General features: G+C 42.7%; 1 protein-coding gene across 1 annotated transcript in view; it reads left to right on the top strand.

Annotated features, from left to right (window-relative positions):
- The first annotated feature begins 2111 nt into the window (after window positions 1-2111).
- LOC120565914 (nardilysin-like) overlaps window positions 2112-22353 on the top strand; it is a 52072-nt gene continuing 31830 nt past the window's right edge. The window contains 15 exon segments of the mRNA XM_039812032.1: window positions 2112-2229; window positions 5391-5636; window positions 6970-7237; window positions 8067-8148; window positions 9346-9499; window positions 10571-10644; window positions 14608-14703; window positions 15861-15983; window positions 16909-16966; window positions 17300-17373; window positions 18746-18815; window positions 19120-19197; window positions 19817-19934; window positions 20753-20811; window positions 21091-21145. Of these exon segments, the coding sequence (XP_039667966.1) occupies window positions 5422-5636; window positions 6970-7237; window positions 8067-8148; window positions 9346-9499; window positions 10571-10644; window positions 14608-14703; window positions 15861-15983; window positions 16909-16966; window positions 17300-17373; window positions 18746-18815; window positions 19120-19197; window positions 19817-19934; window positions 20753-20811; window positions 21091-21145 (1524 nt within the window). The 5' untranslated portion in view covers window positions 2112-2229; window positions 5391-5421.

The raw sequence follows: 22353 nt of genomic DNA, 5'->3' as shown, positions 1-22353 counted from the left end.
TGTGTGTATGTGTGTGTGTGTGTGTGTTTATGTGTGTGTGTGTGTGTGTGTGTAGTTTTATCAGAAGTCTTTTCTTTAAGTTAGAGTAAACTCATAACTCATTAAAACTAATGTTCCCTTCAATAATAAATGCTCAGTAGTATATATATATAAATATATATATATATAGTAGTATATGTGCTGTGCATGAGTTATTTTATATATGAGGCTCCAGTTGACAGAGCATTTGAGAAAATACTTCTACTAGCTAATATTGTAATTGTGTGATATGACTTTATTGAGATTCTACTCTGTTGCCCACCCTAACCCTCTCTGTCGATGCCCCTGCGTAGGCTGATATCTCCGGGAAGGACGTAGCTGTCAGATTACCATGACAACCCTCATCAGCAGCTGCTATTTTTCTGTTTTTAACAAACATGACTTCTTTATCTCATCAGCAGAGGAAACGTTGCAGCATCAGCTCTCTATCCAGTAATCAATGTCCTTTACATGACTTTAAAACCTCAGAGGCTGAGGTGTCTTCATACACACCTTATTCAGAGAAGAGAGGAAACATCCAGAGTGTGTGTGTGTGTGTGTGTGTGTGTGTGTGTGTGTGTGTGTTCGTGTGTGTGTGTGTGTGTGTGTGTGTGTGTGTGGGGTATCTGTGTGTCTGTGTGTCTGTGTGTGTGTGCATGTGTGTGTTTCTGTGTGTGTGTGTGTGTGTGTGTGTGTGTGTTTTTCTGTGTGTTTCTGTGTGTCTGTATTTGGGCGTGTCTGTGTGTGTGTGTGTGTGTGTGTGTGTTTCTGTGTGTGTGTGTGTGTGTATGTGCGCGTGTGCTTGCATGTGTGTGTGTTTGTGTGTGTTTTGGTGTTTGTGTGTGTGTGTACATTTGCTTTTATGAAATGTTGCATACCTGTCCCCTTTTCTGAAGGTTATTTCTGAGACTATTAATTTTCTAGCACAATGTGAGACTGTTACAGCTCTATCGATAAGGGTGGCCCTGATCTCATCAGACCTATTGATAGGCCTAACTAAAGCAATGATTGGTTAGTGATCAGTTAAACAATTAGTGTTTTCATATGTGAGCAGTGTACAGTATGTTCAATTGAATTTCATTTATAGTATCAAATCCTAACAAGAGTTATCTCAGGACACTTTACAGATAGAGTAGGTCTAGACCACACTCTATAATTTACAAAGACCCAACAGTTCTCCCAAGAGCAAGCATTTAGTGCGGCAGTGGCGAGGAAATGTGTCACATGGTGTAGCATTTTGATTGGTTGTGTTTGGAGTAGTAAAAGCTAGTCCCTCCCTATTAGATGTGTGTTGCTCTGGTAGAGAAGGGTGTGTAGTCTTTTATCCAAACTGGCTGATTGGTTGTGTTATTTGGCTATTTGAGTGAAAGGTTTCAACATGATTTTGTGTGTAAGCAGTAGTGTGTAGCGTGTGTGTGAGAGAGAGACTGTGTGTGTATGTATGTGTGTGTGTGTGGGGGGGGGGGGGGACTCTGTGTGTGTGTACGTGTGTCTGTGTGTGTGTGAGAGAGACTGTGTGTGTGTGTGTGTACGTGTGTCTGTGTGTGAGAGACTGTGTGTGCGTGCGTGTGTGTGTGTGTGTGTGTGTGAGGGACTCTGTGTGTGTGTGAGAGAGACTCTCTGTGTGTGTGTGAGAGAGACTCTCTGTGTGGGTGTGTGTGTGTGTGCGTGTGCCTGTGTGTGTGTGTGTGCCTTTGTGTGCCTGCTTGCGTGTGTGTGTGTGTCTGTGTCTTTGTGTGTGTGTGCAACAAAAGATAAAAAAAAACATTAAACATTTTTAATTCTTTGTTAAGTTGGCAGAGGTGGAATCAGTATTCATGTTTTACTTGCCAACCATTTAAAAAATAATCTATTAAAACTTTTCATGCATTCAGAATTTAAAAGTAATTAAAAATTGTAACTGAGTCTAAAGCTTTTGCATGTTTTAACGATTTAATGTAGTTATTCGGTTATTTTTGTGGCTACATTTTTAAATACAACCTACACCAGTTGTTTTGAGAGAACTACTAAAACCATCACTACTCCGTGTTCGTCAATCTAACTTTATCTCTGTCGTCACAGACTCGACCAATCAGACGGCGTGTTTGTCTGTGATCGATTTGCTCTCAGCGAATCACAGGCTTTGTTTTGGCTAACTGCTACTAGACCGAAGCTAGGCGGCTGTACTGAAACTCCAAAACTTCTATCAACATTAAGCAAGCAGAAACAAAGGTAAGCGTCTCCTTGTGTTACAGTAAAGATGGCTAAACTGATGTCATGTTTTAGGGTTCAGATGTAGTTGGCTAGCTAACGGCTACGCTTAACGGCTCGAATTTTAGCTAGCGTGGCTAAACTAACGTTAACGTTAGCTAGCTGTTTAACAGTTGGCGTTGTGTCAACAACAGGATTACTGAAAGCTAATATACAGCTAAGTTAATTTAGCTACAGCCGGTCTGTAGCTAAATTAACTAACTTACTATCCGGTTTAACGGTCTGACTTCATTAGTGCATATTTAAAGTGGCAGTAATTAAGGAACTGAATAAAAACAATAAGGTTAACGCACAACGTCCCATGGAGTTCTGTAGCGCGACGGCGCTGCGCCACCAAACTTCATCAATAAAAGTCGATATTTTCATTTTCGGCAAAATTTTACGTGACATTTTTTTTCACTCTAGGTATTTTCTAAAACAGTAGATGGTACTCTATAAATCGGCTTACATTTGTTCCAGCAAAATACAATTGTAAAGGTTAATATTTGAAAAGTAGTTTACGATGTACCGTTGGCCTAATAACAACAGTAGCTAGTCTCTCCTTACAAATACACATTAATAGATAGCTATTCTACATGGTCAAACATATGTGGACACCCGGACATTACAGCCATATATATATATATATATATAGCCATATAGAGCAAGTACAAGGTGATGTTTTCAAGTTCTTTGTTTTGTGATAGAAACGTTAAAAAAAAACTAAAATATTCACTTTGATGATGATATTTAAAAAGAAGAAAATTGTCACATTTCAGAAGCTGGAACCAGATAATGTTTGATGTTTTTACTTTATGAGTGACACACAGTTAATCGATTCTGAAATAGTGGATAGAAGTTAGAATAGCAGGTGTTGGAGCCATTATGCAACTTTGTTTAGTTTTGTTTTGTGATGTTAATTAATCTGCAGTTTTTGTATGTGGTCACTGGGTGGAGCATTGGCACGAAAACGCATAAAGGCAATCAGCCAGAGGTACACAGGTGTGGGGCAACCAGAGAAAGCACACAGCTTTTCACCGTGTGAATTAGGGCTGTGCTCGATTGAAGAAATTCTCAGTCGACTAAGACTCATTCAATTTTATCGACTAATCGATTAGTTGATTTAATCGACAGATCTGTAAATCTGAGTTTCTCTGCAGAGAGTCACGCAAAAGCACCACTTTAATTCTTGTGTTTACCAGAGATGTGCTCGTACGTTTCTTGGAAATAAGTCATTGGCTACAGTTGCTAGTAGCCAAGGAGGATGCGGAGGATTTAAAAAACACGATGGACTCTTCAGAAGAGTTAATTATCTTCACTGGAGTTTCTGCGCGGGAAAGTCGCCGCACGCCACAATCTTCTGAACACAGTCGTACTGAGAAAGACAGAGGGAGTTGTGTGGAGCTGATCGTCTTAATTAGCTTTGTAGCAACGGCTTGAACGTAACAGACGTTCAATAATATCAAAAGCTACGCACTAAAGCTTTAACGTAGGTGTTATCAAATTGGCCTAGGCTACTTATATTTTTTTTTAATCTTTATTTGTGTACATTTCTTAGTGGGTCGGAGAGAAACTTATTTTCAATTGCTCTGTGTGTCTGGTAGGGCTGTCCTCGACTAAAGAAATTCTTAGTCGACTAACACTTATACGATTTTGTCGACTAATCGATTAGTTGATTTAATTGACAGAGCTGTGCGCTTTGAGAGGAGGTTAAGACTAGAAAAGCACAATATAAATGTAGTTAATTAACCATCTGTAAAACTGAGTTTCTCCACAATTAATCCTGCAAAAGCACCACTTTAAATCTTGTGTTTACCATAAATGTGCTCATAAGTTTCTTGGAAATAAGTAATTAAGCATAAATAAGCATAAAAATTACTAATGGACTAAAGAAATCTTAGTCGACTAAGACCAAAACGACCGATTAGTCGACTAATCGACTAAGAGGTGGCAGCCCTAGTGTCTGGCACATGTTGCAGACAATAAACTTGGCTTGACTTGAGCAGCATTTCTTTATGTAGCTGGCTTTCGGCCCAGAGACATTGTCCTGTTGAAACAGGAAAGACACAAACACAAACTGTAGACACAAAGAAAGAGGAACAGGAACACTCCTGTCATTGTGTACAGTAGCAACTAGGGCTGGGAAAAAAATCGATTTGAATTAAAAATCGATTTGGTAGGTCAAATTTTTTTTTTCAGTCCAAATACAGTATAAATAATTTGGATATTTAACAATCTTTGTTGCACTCTGCACAGTGACTTTTCAGTTAGATAAAGGGTTTGCCTGTGCAATTTTGTTTTTGTTGATGCACTTTAATTAAATACAATAAATATATATTTTTTAAATATATTTACAGTTCGCAGTTATTTTGTTTTAAATGGAAGGGGGTAAAAATCTAATCGAATCGTAAATCGAGTTTTTTTAGGGGAAAAAATCGCCCAGCTCTAGTAGCAACATGTTTCCCTTTTCTGGAGGGTTAGGGCTGCTTCTCGATGTGGCTTATCTGGCAGCTCCTCGACTCCTCGGTCCTCGGCTGAACCGGAAATTGTTCCGTCCCTCCTCGGTGAAGGTGAAGCTCTTATTTCTGCCCCGAGGAGCGAGGAGGGATCATCGAGGAGCTAGGTGAGGGTACAGAGAGCAGCCTTCCCCGGAAGCCGTGCAGCTGGCGATATTATGAATCCCACTATGGCCACGCCAAGACCTGCATTAGCATAGCATTTATTGGCCAGGCTTCCATGAGAACGCAAGGTAACGTAGCCCCATTTGTTCAGGTCATATCAACCTGACCAATCGGCTATCCTAACCTTACCCACTCCAGGTGAAATGCCTAACCCCCAACCAATCGAGCTGCTTCGTAGGGCGGGTCTTGGCGTGGCTAGGGCTGTGCTCGATTGAAGAAATTCTCAGTCGACTAACACTCATTCAACTGTATCGACTGATCGATTAGTTGATTTTAATCGACAGATCTGTAAATCTGAGTTTCTCCGCAAAGAGTCGTGCTAAAAGCACCACTTTAATTCTTGTGTTTACCAGAGATGAGCTCGTACGGTTCTTGGAAATAAGTAATTCAGCATGAAAACAGCATCAGACATGACATGACTATTTTATATATTACTAAATGTGTGTTCTCCTGCACGTCTAGCGCTGCTGCCACTCCGGAGAACTCTGTCAAAATGCCTCAGACCAACAAGTCAGCGAGCAGTGGCGGCGCGCAAGGACAGGTATCGTCTCCAGACCAGGGCGAGCCGCCGCCGCCATCACCGCCACCGCAACAGGAAGTGAGGGCCCAGGTGGCGGCTGGCGACGGTGGAGCAGCTGGAGGAGTTGCCGCGGACGACCAGGGAGACGCAGAGATCATCAGTTCACCCAGTGACCCGAAGAAATACAGGTGGGAGACCAAAGCGTCTGGTTTGAATGTCTGGTTTTATGTTATGTATGGTTAGTGTCACATTGCCAGACTCTGGCTGCACCACAGGTGCATCATGGGATAGGAGAGAAAAACACGCTCTACAGGTCGCTCCAGTAACGGGGGAGATGCAATTTAGTATAATAAAAAACTTTAGTCATGTAACATTCACATTAGTTGTGTGTGTGTGTGTGTGTGTGTGTGTGTGTGTGTGTGTGTGTGTGTGTGTGTGTGTGTGTGTGTGTGTGTGTGTGTAAGTGAGAGACTGTGTGTGTGTGTGTGTGTGTGTGTGTGTGTGTGTGTGTGTGTAAGTTAGAGACTGTGTGTGTTTGTGTGAGACTCTTGTGTGTGTGTGAGAGAGACTCGTGTGTGTGTGTGAGAGACGTGTGTGTGTGTGTGTGAGAGAGACTGTGTGTGTGTGTGTGTGTGTGAGAGACTCGTGTGTGTGTGTGAGAGACTTGTGTGTGTGTGTGTGAGAGACTTGTGTGTGAGACTGTGTGTGTGTGTGAGTGAGAGACTGTGTGTGTGTGTGTGTGAGAGACTTGTGTGTGTGTGTGTGAGTGAGAGGATGTGTTGAGACTTCGTGTGTGTTTGAGAGACTCGTGTGTGTGTGTGTGTGTGTGTGGAGAGACTTGTGTGTGTGTGTGTGTGAGAGACTTGTGTGTGAGACTGTGTGTGTGTGAGTGAGAGACTGTGTGTGTGTGTGTGTGTGAGAGACTGCGTGTGTGTGTATGTGTGAGAGACTTTGTGTGTGTGTGTGTCTTTTTGTGTGTGTGTGGAGACTTGTGGGTGTGAGACTGTGTGTGTGTGTGGAGTTGAGACTGTGTGTGTGTGTGTGTGTGAGAGACTTGTGTGTGTGTGTGAGAGTGAGAGTGTGTGTGTGTGTGTGTGTGTGTGTGTGTGTGTGAGAGACTTGTGTGTGTGTGTGAGACTGTGTGTGTGTGTGAGTGAGAGACTGTGTGTGTGAGACTCTGTGTGTGAGTGTGTGTGTGCGTCTGACCACAGATGCATTCTGAGATAGGAGAAAAAAATGCTCTGGGTTGTTTGCATTTCTTTAATCTAGGGATGTAACGATTACCGGTGTAACGGTAAACCACGATAAAAATGTCGACGATAACATTTTCAGCGTGTTGCTCGCTAGCTAGAAGTTTGTTTTTGATTTGTTGAGTTTGAGAACGGCACACACACAGCGAGAGGAAGGTAAGCAATGTAACTGAACCACAGGTGGGAAAGCATCCTTTTTTTGTCTTCACAGCTGCTGAGATAAGTCTTGGTAAAGCCACAGCGTTTGAATACGTTGATCGTGTCTTTGCAGATACATCGAGCTGAGCAACGGCCTGCGAGCGCTCCTCATCTCCGACTTCAGCGGGGCGGACGGGCAGGGAGACAGCGAAGACGGAGAGGACAAGGCGGACACGGAGGACCGGGAGGAGGGAGAGGCGAAAGCCGAGGAGGAAGGGGACTCTGGCGAGGGCTCGGATGAGGACGAGGAGGAAGACGAAGAAGAAGAGCAGGACAGCGACTTCGATGAGCTGGACGAGGATAGCGCTGGGAGGACGAAGAGAGGGAACTCTGAGAAGCAGGTGGGTGACATTAAAGGTCCCATGGCATGAAAATGTCACTTTATGAGGGTTTTTTTAACATTAATATGAGTTCCCCCAGCCTGCCTATGGTCCCCCAGTGGCTAGAAATGGTGACAGGTGTAAACCGAGCCCTGGGTATCCTGCTCTGCCTTTTGAGGAAATGAAAGCTCAGATGGGCCAATCAGGAATCTTCTCCTTTTTTTTTTTAAGATAATTCTAAACAGATTTCTGCAGTTCAAGCAACTCTGAAAAGTGTTTGGTTTAAATCAGGCTCATAATTACAGTTAATGTGCCTGGCCAGGCACGGACACAACGTGCTTGGGTAGGGTCGGGCTTGATTTTTTTTGGGCCCGATCTAAGCTCTATTACAAACTCATCAACTGATTCGGACCAAAGCAAACAAACTATAGGTGTGAAAACGCCCTTACGCAATAACAAAAGAAACATGGACCACGTAACTGCTAAAATATCCCCCACAAAAAAACAACCCTCCTACTTCCTCCTAACAGTACAAATTACAGCCACATTAAATTACAGTCTTTAGAGCTGCAAAGATGAATCTGTTTGAAAAAATCCTGTGATTCCAGCTTGTTAAATGTGAATATGTTCTAGTTTCTTCACTCCTCTGTGACAGTAAACTGAAGATCTTTTAGTGTTGCCGGTAGAGTTTTTTTAATCCATCCACCAACTTGGTCGGTTAGTCAAATTTTGGGCATCGAGTGTAACTGTAAAGGGGGTTATTGTCGTGTCCTCAATAGCCCTTGATGGTCTGCAGCTGCAGAACGAGTAGATTCAAGTTGAAAATGTGCGTGTTTGTGTGTGTTTCCAGGCGGCAGCTGCTCTGTGCATCAGCGTTGGGAGCTTCAGTGACCCTGACGACCTGCCCGGCCTCGCACACTTCCTGGAGCACAGTGAGTCCACCTTTTTAAAGCTGCATCCTGACTCAGAGCTGCTTGCATCTACACATCTCGGCTTATAGAGCTCAACCGTGTGGTTCTGGAAGTAAAAAAATCCCTTTTATTTCCTCCATAGGGGTTTTGATTATTAGCCAATTTGTTATGTGCAATACACTCGGGACTTTATCAATGTTATTCTTTTATTTCGACTCTCTTTATCGTCTTATTTTAAATATTTTCCTCGCAGTATACTTCTAGATCTCACACTTTCCCATCATGCCTTTTCATTGTGCTCCCTGTGTCATTGATGACTGGCAGTAAGAATGTGTATATTTGTTTCGGTGGACTGTAGAAATTGAATAGAAATCGTAGCTGGTTGGCTCGGCTCCAGACTTAAAACTCTTTATTTCAGCCTTTAATGAAACGTCAAGGGAGATGTTGAACGAGGAAAAAACACTTCAGGAGCCCGAGTCTTTTAACCGTCGTGGTGTATTCCTGTCGACTGTGCGACTTTGTGTTTTTCTGGGTCAAAATTTCATAATTTTGTCGTTCTTTTTCTACACGTTTCTCGACGTTTTTGTCGATTTTATTCCAATTTTTTTGTCACATTCCTTCCAATTTGTTTTTCTCACCTTTTGGGCATTTTTTAAATTGTGTTTTTTTGTCGTTTTTATGTTTTTTTTAAACTTATATCGTCACATTTTTTAACAAGTTTTTTTTTCACATTTTTTTAACAAGTTTTTTTCACATTTGTTCAAAAAAAATTCAGATTTTTAACAAGTTTTTTTTCACATTTTTTTAACAAGTTTTTTTCACATTTTTCACAAGTTTTTTTCACATTTTTTAACAAGTTTTTTTTCACATTTTTTAACAAGTTTTTGTCGCATTTTTTAACAAGTTCTTGTCAAATTTTTTTGTAACCTTTGGCGATGTTTTTGATGTGTTTTTTTTCTCTCACTTTTTCAAAGTTAAAAAAAAAAAAAAAAACACATTATGTGGTCATAGTTCTGATAGAGAAAGATTTTATAAACGGGTCAGATTTGACCCAGCACAACAGGGGGGTTAAGAAAGCGGGCGGTCCCTGTTGAGCTCTATAGTTTTGTTCAGTGTCTAACCTGAGAAAATCATGTTGTGCGTTTTCCGGCTATTAATCTCCTCTCCGGCTTTCTTCTTGTCTTTGTTTTTCTCCATCTCCTGCTCCCTGGTGTTCAGTGGTGTTTATGGGCAGTGAGAAATACCCAGCGGAGAACGGCTTCGACGCCTTCCTGAAGAAGCACGGCGGCAGCGACAACGCCTCCACCGACTGCGAGAGAACCATCTTCCAGTTCGACGTGCAGAGGAAGTATTTCAGAGAGGCGCTCGACAGGTGAGCCGCGCTTCGCTGCACAAACTCTGTGATCTCATTTGAGGAGGGTTTCTATTAATGCGCGCATATTCTGCTAATTTTCAGGTTCATAATTGTATTTTAAGGTTGAACCACAATAGGTTTACATGGTTTAATTATCTAAAAACACCATATTTTAGTTGTACTGCACATTGCTGCAGCTCCTCTTTTCACCCTGTGTTCAGGTCTCTGTTTTAGCTACAGAGTGAGACCTCTTTTCTTCTGTACTGTCTTTGTTGTAAAAGGCTGTTTCTCCAACTTCAGTTCCAAGGCAGGATCAGCTGGGAGACTTCTTCTAAACCAGGGCGCACATGGAAGTAGTTCTTTTGGTAGATTATGGTGAACTTGTGTGTGTTGTAGCAGTGCTTTGCTACTGAGAACGAGGTAGCATGCTAGCGCTAGTATGCTAGCGGTTGCGGTTAGCCAGCTCGTTTCGGCTAGTGCCGTAGAAAGCCGTGTCGATTTTGACCAGCTCACCAGGAGACTGAAGGCAGGACACATTCAGAAACCAGATCTCACTCAGAACACCATGGATGGGTATATTTTCAAAGTCTGTATGTGTGTGGAAGCACCAGAGACACAAAATAACACCCCAAATCACCAGAAAAAGTGATTTATTTTCATAATATGGGCACTTTAAAGAAACAAAAAGCCAGAATGGTTATGAGGCTACATTAGGGGGCTTTCACACCTGAAAGTCCGAACCAAGGTCTGGACCAAGGTTCATGTTTTTGTATTTGATCCGTTAAGTTTTGGTTTCACACTGCAGTCATGCAAGCGCACTAGGGGCCCTATCTCGCACTCGGCACAGCTTTATCTGTTGAAACCAACATTTATTTACTGTTGTTTAACTTCAATAAATGCAACATCTTTCCACAAGTCAACGAGTAACAGTGTTAAACAATCCAGATTTCAGTATTGGCGAAAATAACCGTGATTTATGATTATTTTTTCCCCCCATAATCGAGCTGCCCTAGTTTCTCGTCATTTTCATGACATCATGACTATCTGTCAGTGGCGCTGACCCAGTTTTTATTTCCTTTTTTGTTCCAGGTGGGCTCAGTTCTTCATCTGTCCTCTGATGATAGAAGACGCCATCGACAGAGAGGTGGAGGCTGTGGACAGCGGTGAGTGTTGGTGTGCTCGGACTAAATGATGTGAAGTAGCGTTTTTCTTTATTGAAAAAGGAGGACACCGATTAGCGCCGTCTGCTGCTATGGAGACGTATTACGTTTCCCAAGTCGGTGTCGCCTCAGTGTGTCCCGAGTAGGGTTGGGTATCGTTTGGTTTTTTTTCGATAACGGTGCCTGAACTGGTGCCTGAACCGGTACTTTTCAATAAAGTAAAAAAGAAAATAAGAAAAATAAGGGTAGTAAACAACAGTCAGTGACTTGTTTATTGCTAAGGCCATGGTCAAAATTAAAGATTTAATAATAATGTAATAACTATAACAATAACTTATTTCACCAGTAAATTGCTGTTGAACCCCAGATGGGAAAAGGGTATTTTACAATTACTGTGAAAGCACCACGAGGCAACCTGTTTTAAGTGAATGCACCGTCTGTGTTGTTTAATTCCGACAACGGCAGCTGCAAGTGAACGCACCGTCTGTTGTTTTAATTCCGACAACGGCAGCTGCAAGTGAACGCACCGTCTGTGTTGTTTAATTCCCGACAACGGCAGCTGCGAGTGAACGCACCGTCTGTGTTGATTAATTCCGACCATATAAACATAGTACTACTAGTACTACTAGTACTACTACTGTATATCTATGAATTGCGACAGCGTCAGCTGCTGCTGCGCTGCAGAGCAGACTGTTACATCCCGCTGTTGAAGTCCTCCACAGTGAAATACAGTCACACTTTACACTGTTTAACGTTAGCTGTCAGCATTTTACCGGTGTTTAATCCAGCTGCTAGCTAAAGGTAGGCTAACGTTACATGCTGTCAGGTGTAGTGTAAAGTCAAGCACCAAAATGAGGCACCGAAACTTTCGTTCTTATTCGGTCTCGTTACTACCGTTTACGTCGGCACCGGTTCCCTATTGGCACCGAGTTTCGGTACCCAACCCTAGTCCCGAGTAGGGCTGGGTATCGTTCAGAATCTTTCGATCCGGGGCCAATTTCGATACCTCAGTTTCCATACCGATTCCTAACGATACTTTTTTCGATACCATATGTTTTAAAATTAATTTCAACATCAACAAAAATACATTAAACACAAAGCTTTTATTTTCCACCTTAATTGTGAATCAAAACAGTTATCAAAACAGTTATCAAAATTAAAAAAATCTGGTAAAACTGCTCACTCAGAGTAACATTAATAAAAGTGCCTTGCCTTGCAAGCTCAGCCTGTCAGTCAGTCACCAGGGCAGAGAAACCACCGTTGTGGCTGCTTGTCTAAGGGGAAGTGTAACATTAACAGCACCGCGATCGCTTTCGGCTCGCCATTAATATCATATCGCAGCAAATGCTGTCTGCGTGAAGTTTTAAAAAACTGTAACCACACTTGAGACCAACCGTGACTCTCTGTGACTTCAACTAAACTGCAGTTTACTCCGTCTACACTTCTGCGCGTGTGTGTGTGTGTGTGTGTGTCGGTCGGAGCTCCGCTCTGTGTCAATATGCATAGAGGACAGATAAGCTTGCGCGCTCAGATGATTTTGGAACAGGATTGGAGTATTTTTTTCGATACCATAAAAGTATCGACGTTCGGTACCCAGCCCTAGTCCCGAGGCAGTTTTTTTGGACCTCTGGGATCCGACTGATCATCTCGACTGGCTTTTCTGTCAACGGTCGGCCGTCTGGTTGGTGTGTCTCGGCTATATGTCTTCTACAAACCTAGAAAAAAAACACTGAAATTGCAGGTTGAGATACAAAATGAATTGCGATGCAGTTTTTAAATGTCCTAGGGCGTAATCTACTTGAGATTTCACTTGATGACTTCAGATGTCACTGTGTCTGCTTTGTTTATTTATTAGCAGATATTTGTTTATATGTATTTAGTTATTTTGATGTGGGATTTGTTTTAGAAATCAAATTGTTAGGGCTTTGCTCGATTGTATCGACTAATCGATTAGTTGATTTAATCGACAGATCTGTAAATCTGAGTTTCTCTGCAAAGAGTCACACTAAAAGCACCACTTTAACTCTTGTGTTTACCAGAGATGAGCTCGTACGTTTCTTGGAAATAAGTCATTCAGCATGAAAACAGCATCAAACATGACTAATGGACTAAAGAAATCTAAGTTGATTAAGACCAAAACGACCGATTAGTCGACTAATCGACTAAGAGGGAGCAGCCCTACAAATTGTTATTTGTTATTTTATATTTCTCCCATGTAGTGGTGAAATTGTATATGACAACGAACTGAATATTACTTTCTAGCCCCTCCCTTTCCGAGCGTATTTTAACTCCTACCGTGGCCGTATTGTTCCAAGAAGTACGACTTTGTCCGTGAGTGTTCCTTCCAGTGTAATAATAGTTTTGACATTTTCATTATTTTGGTACCATTTCATTGCTAACATCAGCTATCAGGTTCCCAAACGAATGCAAGCTAATGTTAGTAAAGTATCAGTGCTATCGTTATTCTGTATATTGTACCATATTAATTGTGTAAGGCGATGTGTACAGCATAGGCTATATATTTTCCTCCGTGAGCAGATTCAGAGATCAGTTGATGCTGAATTACCTTTTGAGAAGAAAGCAGGCAACTTTGGTGTCCCTTTTTAAAACCCTTGCTCCTCTTTCCATCTTGGAAAAGACTAATCGATTAGTTGATTTAATTGACAGAGCTGTGCGCTTTGAGAGGTGGTTAAGTCTGGAAAAGCACAATATAAATGTAGTTAATTAACCATCTGTAAAACTGAGTTTCTCCACAATTAATCCCGCAAAAGCACCACTTTAAATCTTGTGTTTACTAGGGTCGTTTTGGTCTTAGTCGACCTAAGATTTCTTTAGTTGATAAGTCATTTTTTATGCTTATTCATGCTTAATTACTCATTTCCAAGAAACTTATGGGCACATTTATGGTAAACACTAGGGCTGTGCTCGATTGAAGAAATTCTTAGTCGACTAACACTCATTCAATTGTAACCGACTAATCGATTAGTTGATTTAATCGACAGATCTGTAAATCTGAGTTTCTCCGCGAAGAGTCGTGCTAAAAGCACCACTTTAACTCTTGTGTTTACCAGAGATTTGCTCGTACGTTTCTTGGAAATAAGTCATTCAGCATGAAAACAGCATTAGACATGACTAATGGACTAAAGAAATCTAAGTTGACTAAGACCAAAACCACCGATTAGTCGACTAATCCACTAAGAGGGAGCAGCCCTAGTAAGCACAAGATTTAAAGTGGTGCTTTTTTAGGATTAATTGTGGAGAAACTCAGTTTTACAGATGGTTAATTAACTACATTTATATTGTGCTTTTCCAGACTTAACCACCTCTCAAAGCGCACAGCTCTGTCAATTAAATCAACTACTCGATTAGTCGACAAAATCCTATAAGTGTTAGTCGACTAAGAAGTTCTTTAGCCGAGGACAGCCCTAGTTACATGTCCTCGAGAGTAGGCGTGATCCTCCATCTTCAACAGGCTTTTTCAAATCAGCCGGCAGTCGCGAGTAATCTCCCGGCTAGCATTCGTCACGGTGCTAGCCGTTCAAGCGAGTCGCTCGTACGTATTCTGAATGATTCTGATTGGCAGATTCTACACTTACGAGAATACTCTGATTAGTTGGTGGAAGTAATTGCACATGAAGGAGCACATATTTGTGAAAGAACAAAGAGGTTTTTGCTAAGAATCAACTCAAAACATTACACAATGGACCTTTTTAAGATAATACAGTTTCTGTGTGACTTTTGATCGGAGGACAGGTCTGTTGTTTTGCACAGGTTGTATTATGTAAATGAAGGAATATCTTTCAGTCATTTGTCTGCAGCTCATTCTGATAAAAGAATCCAGAGAAAACGTCTCGTCAACTTAAAATCCTGAGTCGTATCGTGAGTTGAGTGTATCGTTACATCCCTGCAAGTCGCACACTTTTTTATTAATTGTTTCCGTGGCTCTTCTTCTCATTTCCTGTTCAGAGTACCAGTTAGCGAGGCCGTCTGACTCTCATCGTAAAGAGATGCTGTTTGGGAGTTTGGCTAAACCTGGACACCCTATGGGCAAATTCTGCTGGGGTAAGAACACAACACACACACACACACACTCTCTTAAAATGTTTAAACTTTTGTGCCTTTTGCCACTAAATCCCTGAGGCCCTGATGACCAAAAAGATGCACAACATGACTACAAATAGACTTAAAATGTTCGCAGAACTTGAAAAACTTAACTTACGCCTAAACTCCCTCACCAAATACACACACCTAAGTCATCTACAGACTGAGGGAAAACATGGGGTTATAACAGGGTTATACATGTTCCTATAGTACATGTATATGTACATGTTCCTATAGTACATGTATATGTGCATGTTCCTATAGTACAATACATGTTCCTTGTTATCCAAACAATATGGTCGTATTTATAATGTGTATTACTTGCTAGTGTCTGGGCCCCTTTACACAAGCTTCAGTTATTATTTTGAAATGGTTGTTATGTAAAACATGAATACTGATTCCACCTCTGCCAACTTAACAATCTCACACACACACACACACACACACACACAGTCTCACACACAGTCACACACACACACACACACACACACACACACACACACACACACACACACACACACACACATACACACACACATACACACAGTCTCACACACACCCATTCAGAGTCACACACACACACACACACACACACACACACAGTCTCACACACACACACACACACACACACACAGTCTCACACACACCCACTCACAGAGTCACACTCAGACACAGACACACACACACAGGCTCTCTTACACACACACACTCTCTCTCTCTCACTCACTCACTCACTCACTCACTCTCACACACACACACACACACACACACACACACACACACACTACGGAGAAAGCAAACAGCTTACCAGTGTGTCCCACTTCACATATCTGCCATATATATATATATATATTACACTTATGTACTTGTCTTTCAACTGTTGTGAATAAATTTAACTGAACTGTTGTTAAATTAAAGACAAAATGCAGCTTTTAAATGGTCTTGAATAGAAATACTTAAACAAACTGTCGTGCTCTTCCAACTGTTTTTCTGATTTACTTATCATCACTTTTCCACTTTTTCCATTCATTAAATCGTCACCTTTTCTTTCTAAACTGTGTTATAAAGGTGTGTGTTTGACGCCCCCCCTTCTAATTAACCATGTGTTTCCTGTTCAGGTAACGCTCAGACATTAAAGCACGAGCCCAGAGAGAAGCAGATCAACACCTACCAGCGGCTCAGAGACTTCTGGAAGAGATACTACTCGGCTCATTACATGACCCTCGCCGTTCAGTCCAAAGGTAACAATTCACTCTCCTCTCCTCTCCCCTCTCCTTTCCTCTCTGCCTTCCTTTCCTCTCCTCTCTCCTTTCCTCTCCTCTCTCCTTTCCTCTCTTCTCTCCTTTCCTCTCCTCTCTCCTTTCCTCTCTCCTCTTCTGTAAGAGATACTACTCGGCTCATTACATGACGCTCGCCGTTCAGTCCAAAGGTAACAAACTGTCCAGAGACCAGCTCAGAGAGGTCTGTCAGGGTCTCTCCTCTCTCCTTTCCTCTCTTCTCTCCTCTCTCCTTTCCTTTCCTCATTACATGACGCTTGCCGTTCATTTCAAAGGTAACAAACTGTCCAGAGAGCAGCTCAGAGAGGTCTGTCAGCAGGGCTGTCCTTTCCTCTCTTTCCTCTCTTTCCTCTCCTCTCTCCTTTCCTCTCTTCTCTCCTTTCCTCTCTCCTTTCCTCTCTACTCTCCTTTCCTTTCTCCTTTCCTCTCTTCTCTCCTTTCCTCTCTACTCTCCTTTCCTTTCCTCTCTACTCTCCTTTCCTTTCCTCTCTCCTCTCTGCTCTCTCCTCTCTTTTCCTCTTCTTTTGTTTCCTCTCTTCTCTCCTTTCCTCTCCTTTCCTCTCCTTTCCTTTCCTCTTTTCTCTCCTCTCTCCTTTCCTCTCTGCGCTCCTTTCCTCTCTTTTCCTTCCCTCTCCTCTTGTTTCCTCTCCTGTTTCCTCTGTTCTCTCGTTTCCTCCACTCTCTTTTTCTTTCTTCTCTCCCTCTCCTTCTGTTTTTGCTCCTCTTTTCATTTCCTCTCCTCTTTTCTCTCTTCTCTTGTTTACTCTGCTCTCCTGTTTCCTCTCCTCTTCTCTTGTTTCCTCTCCTGTTTCTTCTCTCTTTCCTCGTATCCTCTCCTCTTCTCCTCTCTTGTTTCCTCTCCTCTTCTGACTCTGTTTTTGTTGTGTAGAGACTCTGGACACTCTGGAGGAATGGGTGAGAGAGATCTTCACCAAAGTTCCCAACAAGTAAGTGTACTACTTATATCGTGTGTGTGTGTGTGTGTGTGTGTGTGTGTGTGTGTGTGTGTGTGTGTGTGTGTGTGTGTGTGTGTGTGTGTGTGTGTGTGTGTGTGTGTGTGTGTGTGTGTGTGTGTGTGTGTGTGTGTGTGTGTGTATGTATGTAGTGTACGTAGTGTGTATGTAGTGTGTGTGTGGTGTACGTAGTGTGTGTGTGTGTGTGTGTGTGTGTGTGTGTGTGTTATGTGCTATTGATGATCAGTACATATAATGATAATCACACAAAGACTTAAATAAATGAAAACAGGTGTGTGTGTAACTTTTATTTCTGTTTGTTTTCAGCGGAGAACCTCGAGCCGACTTTTCTCACCTCCTGCAGCCGTTTGACACACCAGCCTTCAACAAACTCTACAGAGGTCAGTAGTAGTAGTAGTAGTAGTAGTAGTAGTAGTAGTAGTAGTAGTAGGGCTGATTCATGCTTCTGCGTCAAATCAACAGCGTACCCCCGCAGACCCCTCTGCGTCACCACAAGCTCTCCTCCGAGCCCTCTTTTAACTTTGCGTCGAGGCGACGCAGATAGCAAGGACTGTGATTGGTCGACTGGTCCTGTGTGTTGATAGTGGGTGTTTCCAGCAGCCTAATGTGGGGAGTAGCAACATGCTAGTTCACTGACATCTGCTCTGCAAATAAACTCAGACATATTTTACAATGACAATGACAATTACGCACACACACTTTAACTGGATTATCTGTTTGTAAAGTTCCTATATGTCAGTAATGTTTTGAAATGAGCACTTCGCCAGCAAGCGGTACTTTGTGGGCAGTTGTGCTAAAGTTAGCTTTGCTAACATGACATAAACTGGCTGGCAGACACCTCGCAAATAACCTCAGGCTTATTTTTCTGGTTACAGTAACTAGCTCAATCATGGATTTTACTGCGTCTATTTCTCGATACTTTTTACAAAATCTAAGCAAGAAAAGGCCAAACAAATAAGATTAATATTTTAGCACGAAGGTCTATGGGTGTTTGCCATTCTGAGTAGCGTTTCGGTGGTGAGCGACACAGACACAGGCGACACCCCCTAGCGTTGTGGCGGTGAAATGCACCGCGATGCAAAGCAACCCCGACGCAGAACTCCGAAAGGGTCACGACACCGTAGGAGCGACGGTGTGGAGTTAACGCAGAAGCATAAAACAGCCTTTACTCTTAGAAAAATAATCCTATAACCCTCGGTATATGCAGGATGGCTCTCCATCTGTGTCTTTACCTGGCCTGTTGTAATACACTTTTCTATAACTGATGAACAAACATGCTAACACGTCCCAGTTAGAGAGGAAACGCCCTAAACATATTCTTAGTAAATCTTTACAGTCATTCCCCGAAAGAACCGAGCAGGCCTGCCTTATTACACCGTCCAAATCTTCTTCCAAATTTGCAATTTTCAGCGTGTAGCTCGCTAGCTCGAAGGTTGTTGTTGTTGTTGTTTTTGAGAACAGCAACACACAGAGAGTTTAGGGTGAAGGGCAAAGCCTGACATCTGCGCTGGATTTCAGGCTTTATCCTGGAAACGCGCTTCGGTTACACCAGACTACAGGTTTAACGATCTGAGCGCACGGTGTGGAGCGCCTGGGGCAGGTGCGTTTAGGGCGTGTCCAAATCCACTTTTGCTAGTTTGATGGGCGGTAAAAAGGGGTCAGTGCGTCGGGCTTTGCGCTGTGCTGCGCTGGGTGCAACATAGAGCCCTACATCTAACACTACATGCTCATACGTTAACGTGTGTGTTGCAGTTGTCCCTGTGAGGAAGGTTCACGCTCTGACCATCAGCTGGGCCGTACCGCCACAGGTGAAGCACTACCGGTGAGTGGGACTCCAACACAGCTTTAAAACTCTGCACCAATGACTAATGTATAAAAAAAAAATATGCCGGTTTAAAAATGAAAGAAGCTGGATTAAAGGGTAATTTTAGTTCTTTTCAACCTGGACCCTATTATCCTATGTTTTTGTGTCTAAGTGACTGATATGAACAACAATCTTTGACATTGGTCCAGTATTAAGTGAGATCGCTGCAGTCGGCAGTGGAGAAACAAGCTGAATTGTAACGTTAGTGGGTAATTGCGCACCTTCAGTTTCAGTTTGTGTGTTTTTATTTTGTTGTTGTCAGAGTGAAGCCTCTTCACTACATCTCCTGGCTGATTGGACACGAAGGCACCGGCAGCATCTTGTCTCTGCTCAGGAAGAAGTGAGTCGCCGAGAAATTAACTGACAGTAAATGTTAAATAAGTGCACGGGACTCAGTGTGTGTGCCTGTGTGTGTGCCTTGTGTGTAGCGTGGCGCCGGTGTTGGTGGTTTCTGTGTGTAAGTGTGTGTGTGCCTTGTGTGTGTGTGCTTTGTGTGTGTCTGTGTGTGTGTGTGTGTGCAGTGTGTTTGTACGCGCGTGTCTGTGCGTGTGTGTCTGTTTCTGTGTGTGGGTGTGTGTGTGTGTCTGTGTGTGTGTCTGTGTGTGTGTGTCTGTCTGTCTGTCTGTGCCTGTGTGTGTGTGGCTGTGTGTCTGTGCGTGTGTGTCTGTTTCTGCGTGTGTGTCTGTTTCTATGTGTGTGTGTGTCTGTCTGTCTGTGCCTTGTGTGTGTGTGTGTGTGTGTGTGTGTGTGTGTGTGTGTGTGTGTGTGTGTGTGTGTGTGTGTGTGTGTGTGTGCGTGTGTCTGTTTCTGTTTCTGTTTGTGTGTGTGTGTGTGTGTGTGTGTGTGTGTGTGTGTGTGTGTCTGTGTGTGTGTGTGTGTGTGTGGCTGTGTGTCTGTGCCTGTGCGTGTCGGTTTCTGTGTGTGTGTGTGTGTGTGTGTGTGTGTGTGTGTGTTTTCAGGTGCTGGGCTCTGGCTCTGGGAGGAAACAGCGAGACGGGTTTCGACCAGAACACCACCTACTCCATCTTCTCCATCTCCATCACCCTCACCAACCAGGGCTACCAGAACTTCTACCAGGTTAACATGCACATGTCTGTCTTTCTCAGAGCGTGGGATTGGACAGAACTTTCGCTTCTCGCTCACGCAGGTGTTTGATGCCTCTGCTCAAAGCCGCTCCCCTGAGCCCTGGTACAACAGGCCCGGCAGGGAGTGGAAGAGCTCGAATCAGGCAAGAAAAACGCACCGCTTCTCTTGGTCCCGGTGTGGTATGACGCATTGGCGGACGACGAAACAAAACCAGAAGGCGCCGCATTCGTGCACGGTGGAATTTCGGCTTCCCAGTTACTGTTTTCCGTAGGGTTGGGCATCGTTTGGATATTAACGATTCTGATTCCAATTCCGATTCTTCCGTTCGATTCTGGTTCTCATCTCATCTCGATTCCGATTTGACGGAGCTTTTTCTACGTAAAATAAAGCCCCACCAGAGCACCGCTTACTCTGCTCCACGGCTGCAAGACAACGAGCACACGGTCGCTACGGAAACCTAAACCTGCGCATGTTAAATTTGGAACCCGTGATCAGATCTGAAACCAAATCCTCCAAACGATTCCGATAAAGAAACGATGGAATCGTAATTTTTGAACCGATTCCAAGTAGGAATCGGTTCTCGATGCCCAACCCTAGTTTTCCGTCAGATGGTGTAAAGATCTCGACGTTTCCGAACACAGCTTCATTTCCCAAAGATAGAGAGAAAGAAACGACACGGAGGGACGGAGGAAACAGACAAAATATTTGACTTTTTTCTAAAAATATGTGTATCTCTCCTTTTGTTCTCAATATATTCAACTTAGTTGTACATTTTTTCTAAATTACTTAATATTTTTGTCTGTGTGCAGGTCGTCCATTTAGTGTTCCAGTACCTGAAGATGCTCCAGACTCTCGGCCCGCAGCAGAGGTCAGGCTCCGCACAAACACACTTATTCTGGGTACCATGATGCACCGCTGCAGTAACAACCTTTCCCTCATTCTGCTGCACAAGCACACATAAAAAATACTTCAAATCCACATTGACATGAAAACTAGGATTTGAAAAGTAATTATAAAAGCCAACAATAACCTTATAATGTGCATATAAACACACTGATATTTGTACATTTATGTCCTTGTTTGTTCCTCAGTGTCTTGTAGCGCTATAAAGTTTTATATTTCAGCAAACTTCTTTGTTCTTTTCCAGGATCTATGAGGAAATTCAGAAGATCGAAGCCAACGAGTTCCACTATCAGGAGCAGGTACTGCAGCTCAGACACAGCGCACAAAATCATCTATATCACCATCCATAACCCTTTAAACTCTGCAATAGAAATGCTCCGCCAGTGCCTACTTTGGTGTTTTCTCTCTCGGCTTATTGTGATGTCATTTCCTGGAGTATCTTCAAATGTTTTCATATCCCTAAAATCAGTACAACCTAAACCAAAGGGTCATGTAAGTCAATAAACCATCATCAGTATTAAAAGTATTGAATTTGTGTCATAAATTTAATAAAAAATTAAAATAAATCGTTTTTTTTTCATCAAATTTGACTAAATAGCGCGCCCGGATAGCTCAGTTGGTAGAGCGGGCGCCCGTATACAGAAGTTAACCCCTCAACACAGCGGCCCCAGGTTTGACTCCAACCTGCAACCCTTTGCTGCATGTCATCCCCCCCCTCTCTCTCTCTCTCTCTCTCTCTCTCTCTCTCACTCTCTCTCACTCTCTCTCTCTCACTCTCTCACTCTCTCCTACTCTCTCTCACTCTCTCACTCTCACTCTCTCTCTCTCTCTCTCTCTCTCTCTCTCTCCCCTTTTCATGTCTTCATCTGTCCTGTCGGCAGGATATCCGCTCTCTCTAACGGTTAAAGTGTTTACGGCTAAATGACAACACAGTCAGTCAGGTGATTAACAATCAGATGTTGTTGTTGTTGTGTGAAAATTAATCAGCTTCTTCTCTGTGATGATGCAATTTGCAGGGAAACAATTCAACAGTTGTTAGAGCTCCCATAATCATCATAATCACAGGGATAGAAATAATAGTTTAAATTAAATGAGATCCTTCAGATACAAACACAAAACTGGTTTTAACCAAATAATCAATAATAATCAGCGCCACGCTCAATCTGTGGACGCATTATGTTTCCGAAGGGTTTACGCAGATTTTAAACAAATTAAATTAAAATTTAAGATAGTCCGGGTGTGTGAGAGAGTGTGTGTGTGTGTGTGAGAGACTATATGTGTGCGTGTGTGTGTGAGACTATGTGTTTGTGTGTGAGACTGTGTGTGTGTGTGAGACTGTGTGTGTGTGTGTGAGAGAGTGTGTGTGGTGTGTGTGTGTGTGTGTGTGTGTTCTGGATCACCGCAAAAAAACTGTACAAAAAAATAAATTTTCAATCTATTTGGGTCTGCTAATAATCAAGCATATGTGCAGCATGCTCTCTCCTGTATATTTTCAAGTTAGAAATTG

The sequence above is a fragment of the Perca fluviatilis genome, chromosome 9 (assembly GCF_010015445.1).
Source record: "Perca fluviatilis chromosome 9, GENO_Pfluv_1.0, whole genome shotgun sequence".
In the NCBI taxonomy this organism is placed as follows: domain Eukaryota; kingdom Metazoa; phylum Chordata; class Actinopteri; order Perciformes; family Percidae; genus Perca; species Perca fluviatilis.
The sequence above is the reverse complement of the archived record's forward strand: the minus strand, read 5'-3'. Positions and strand labels throughout refer to the sequence as shown.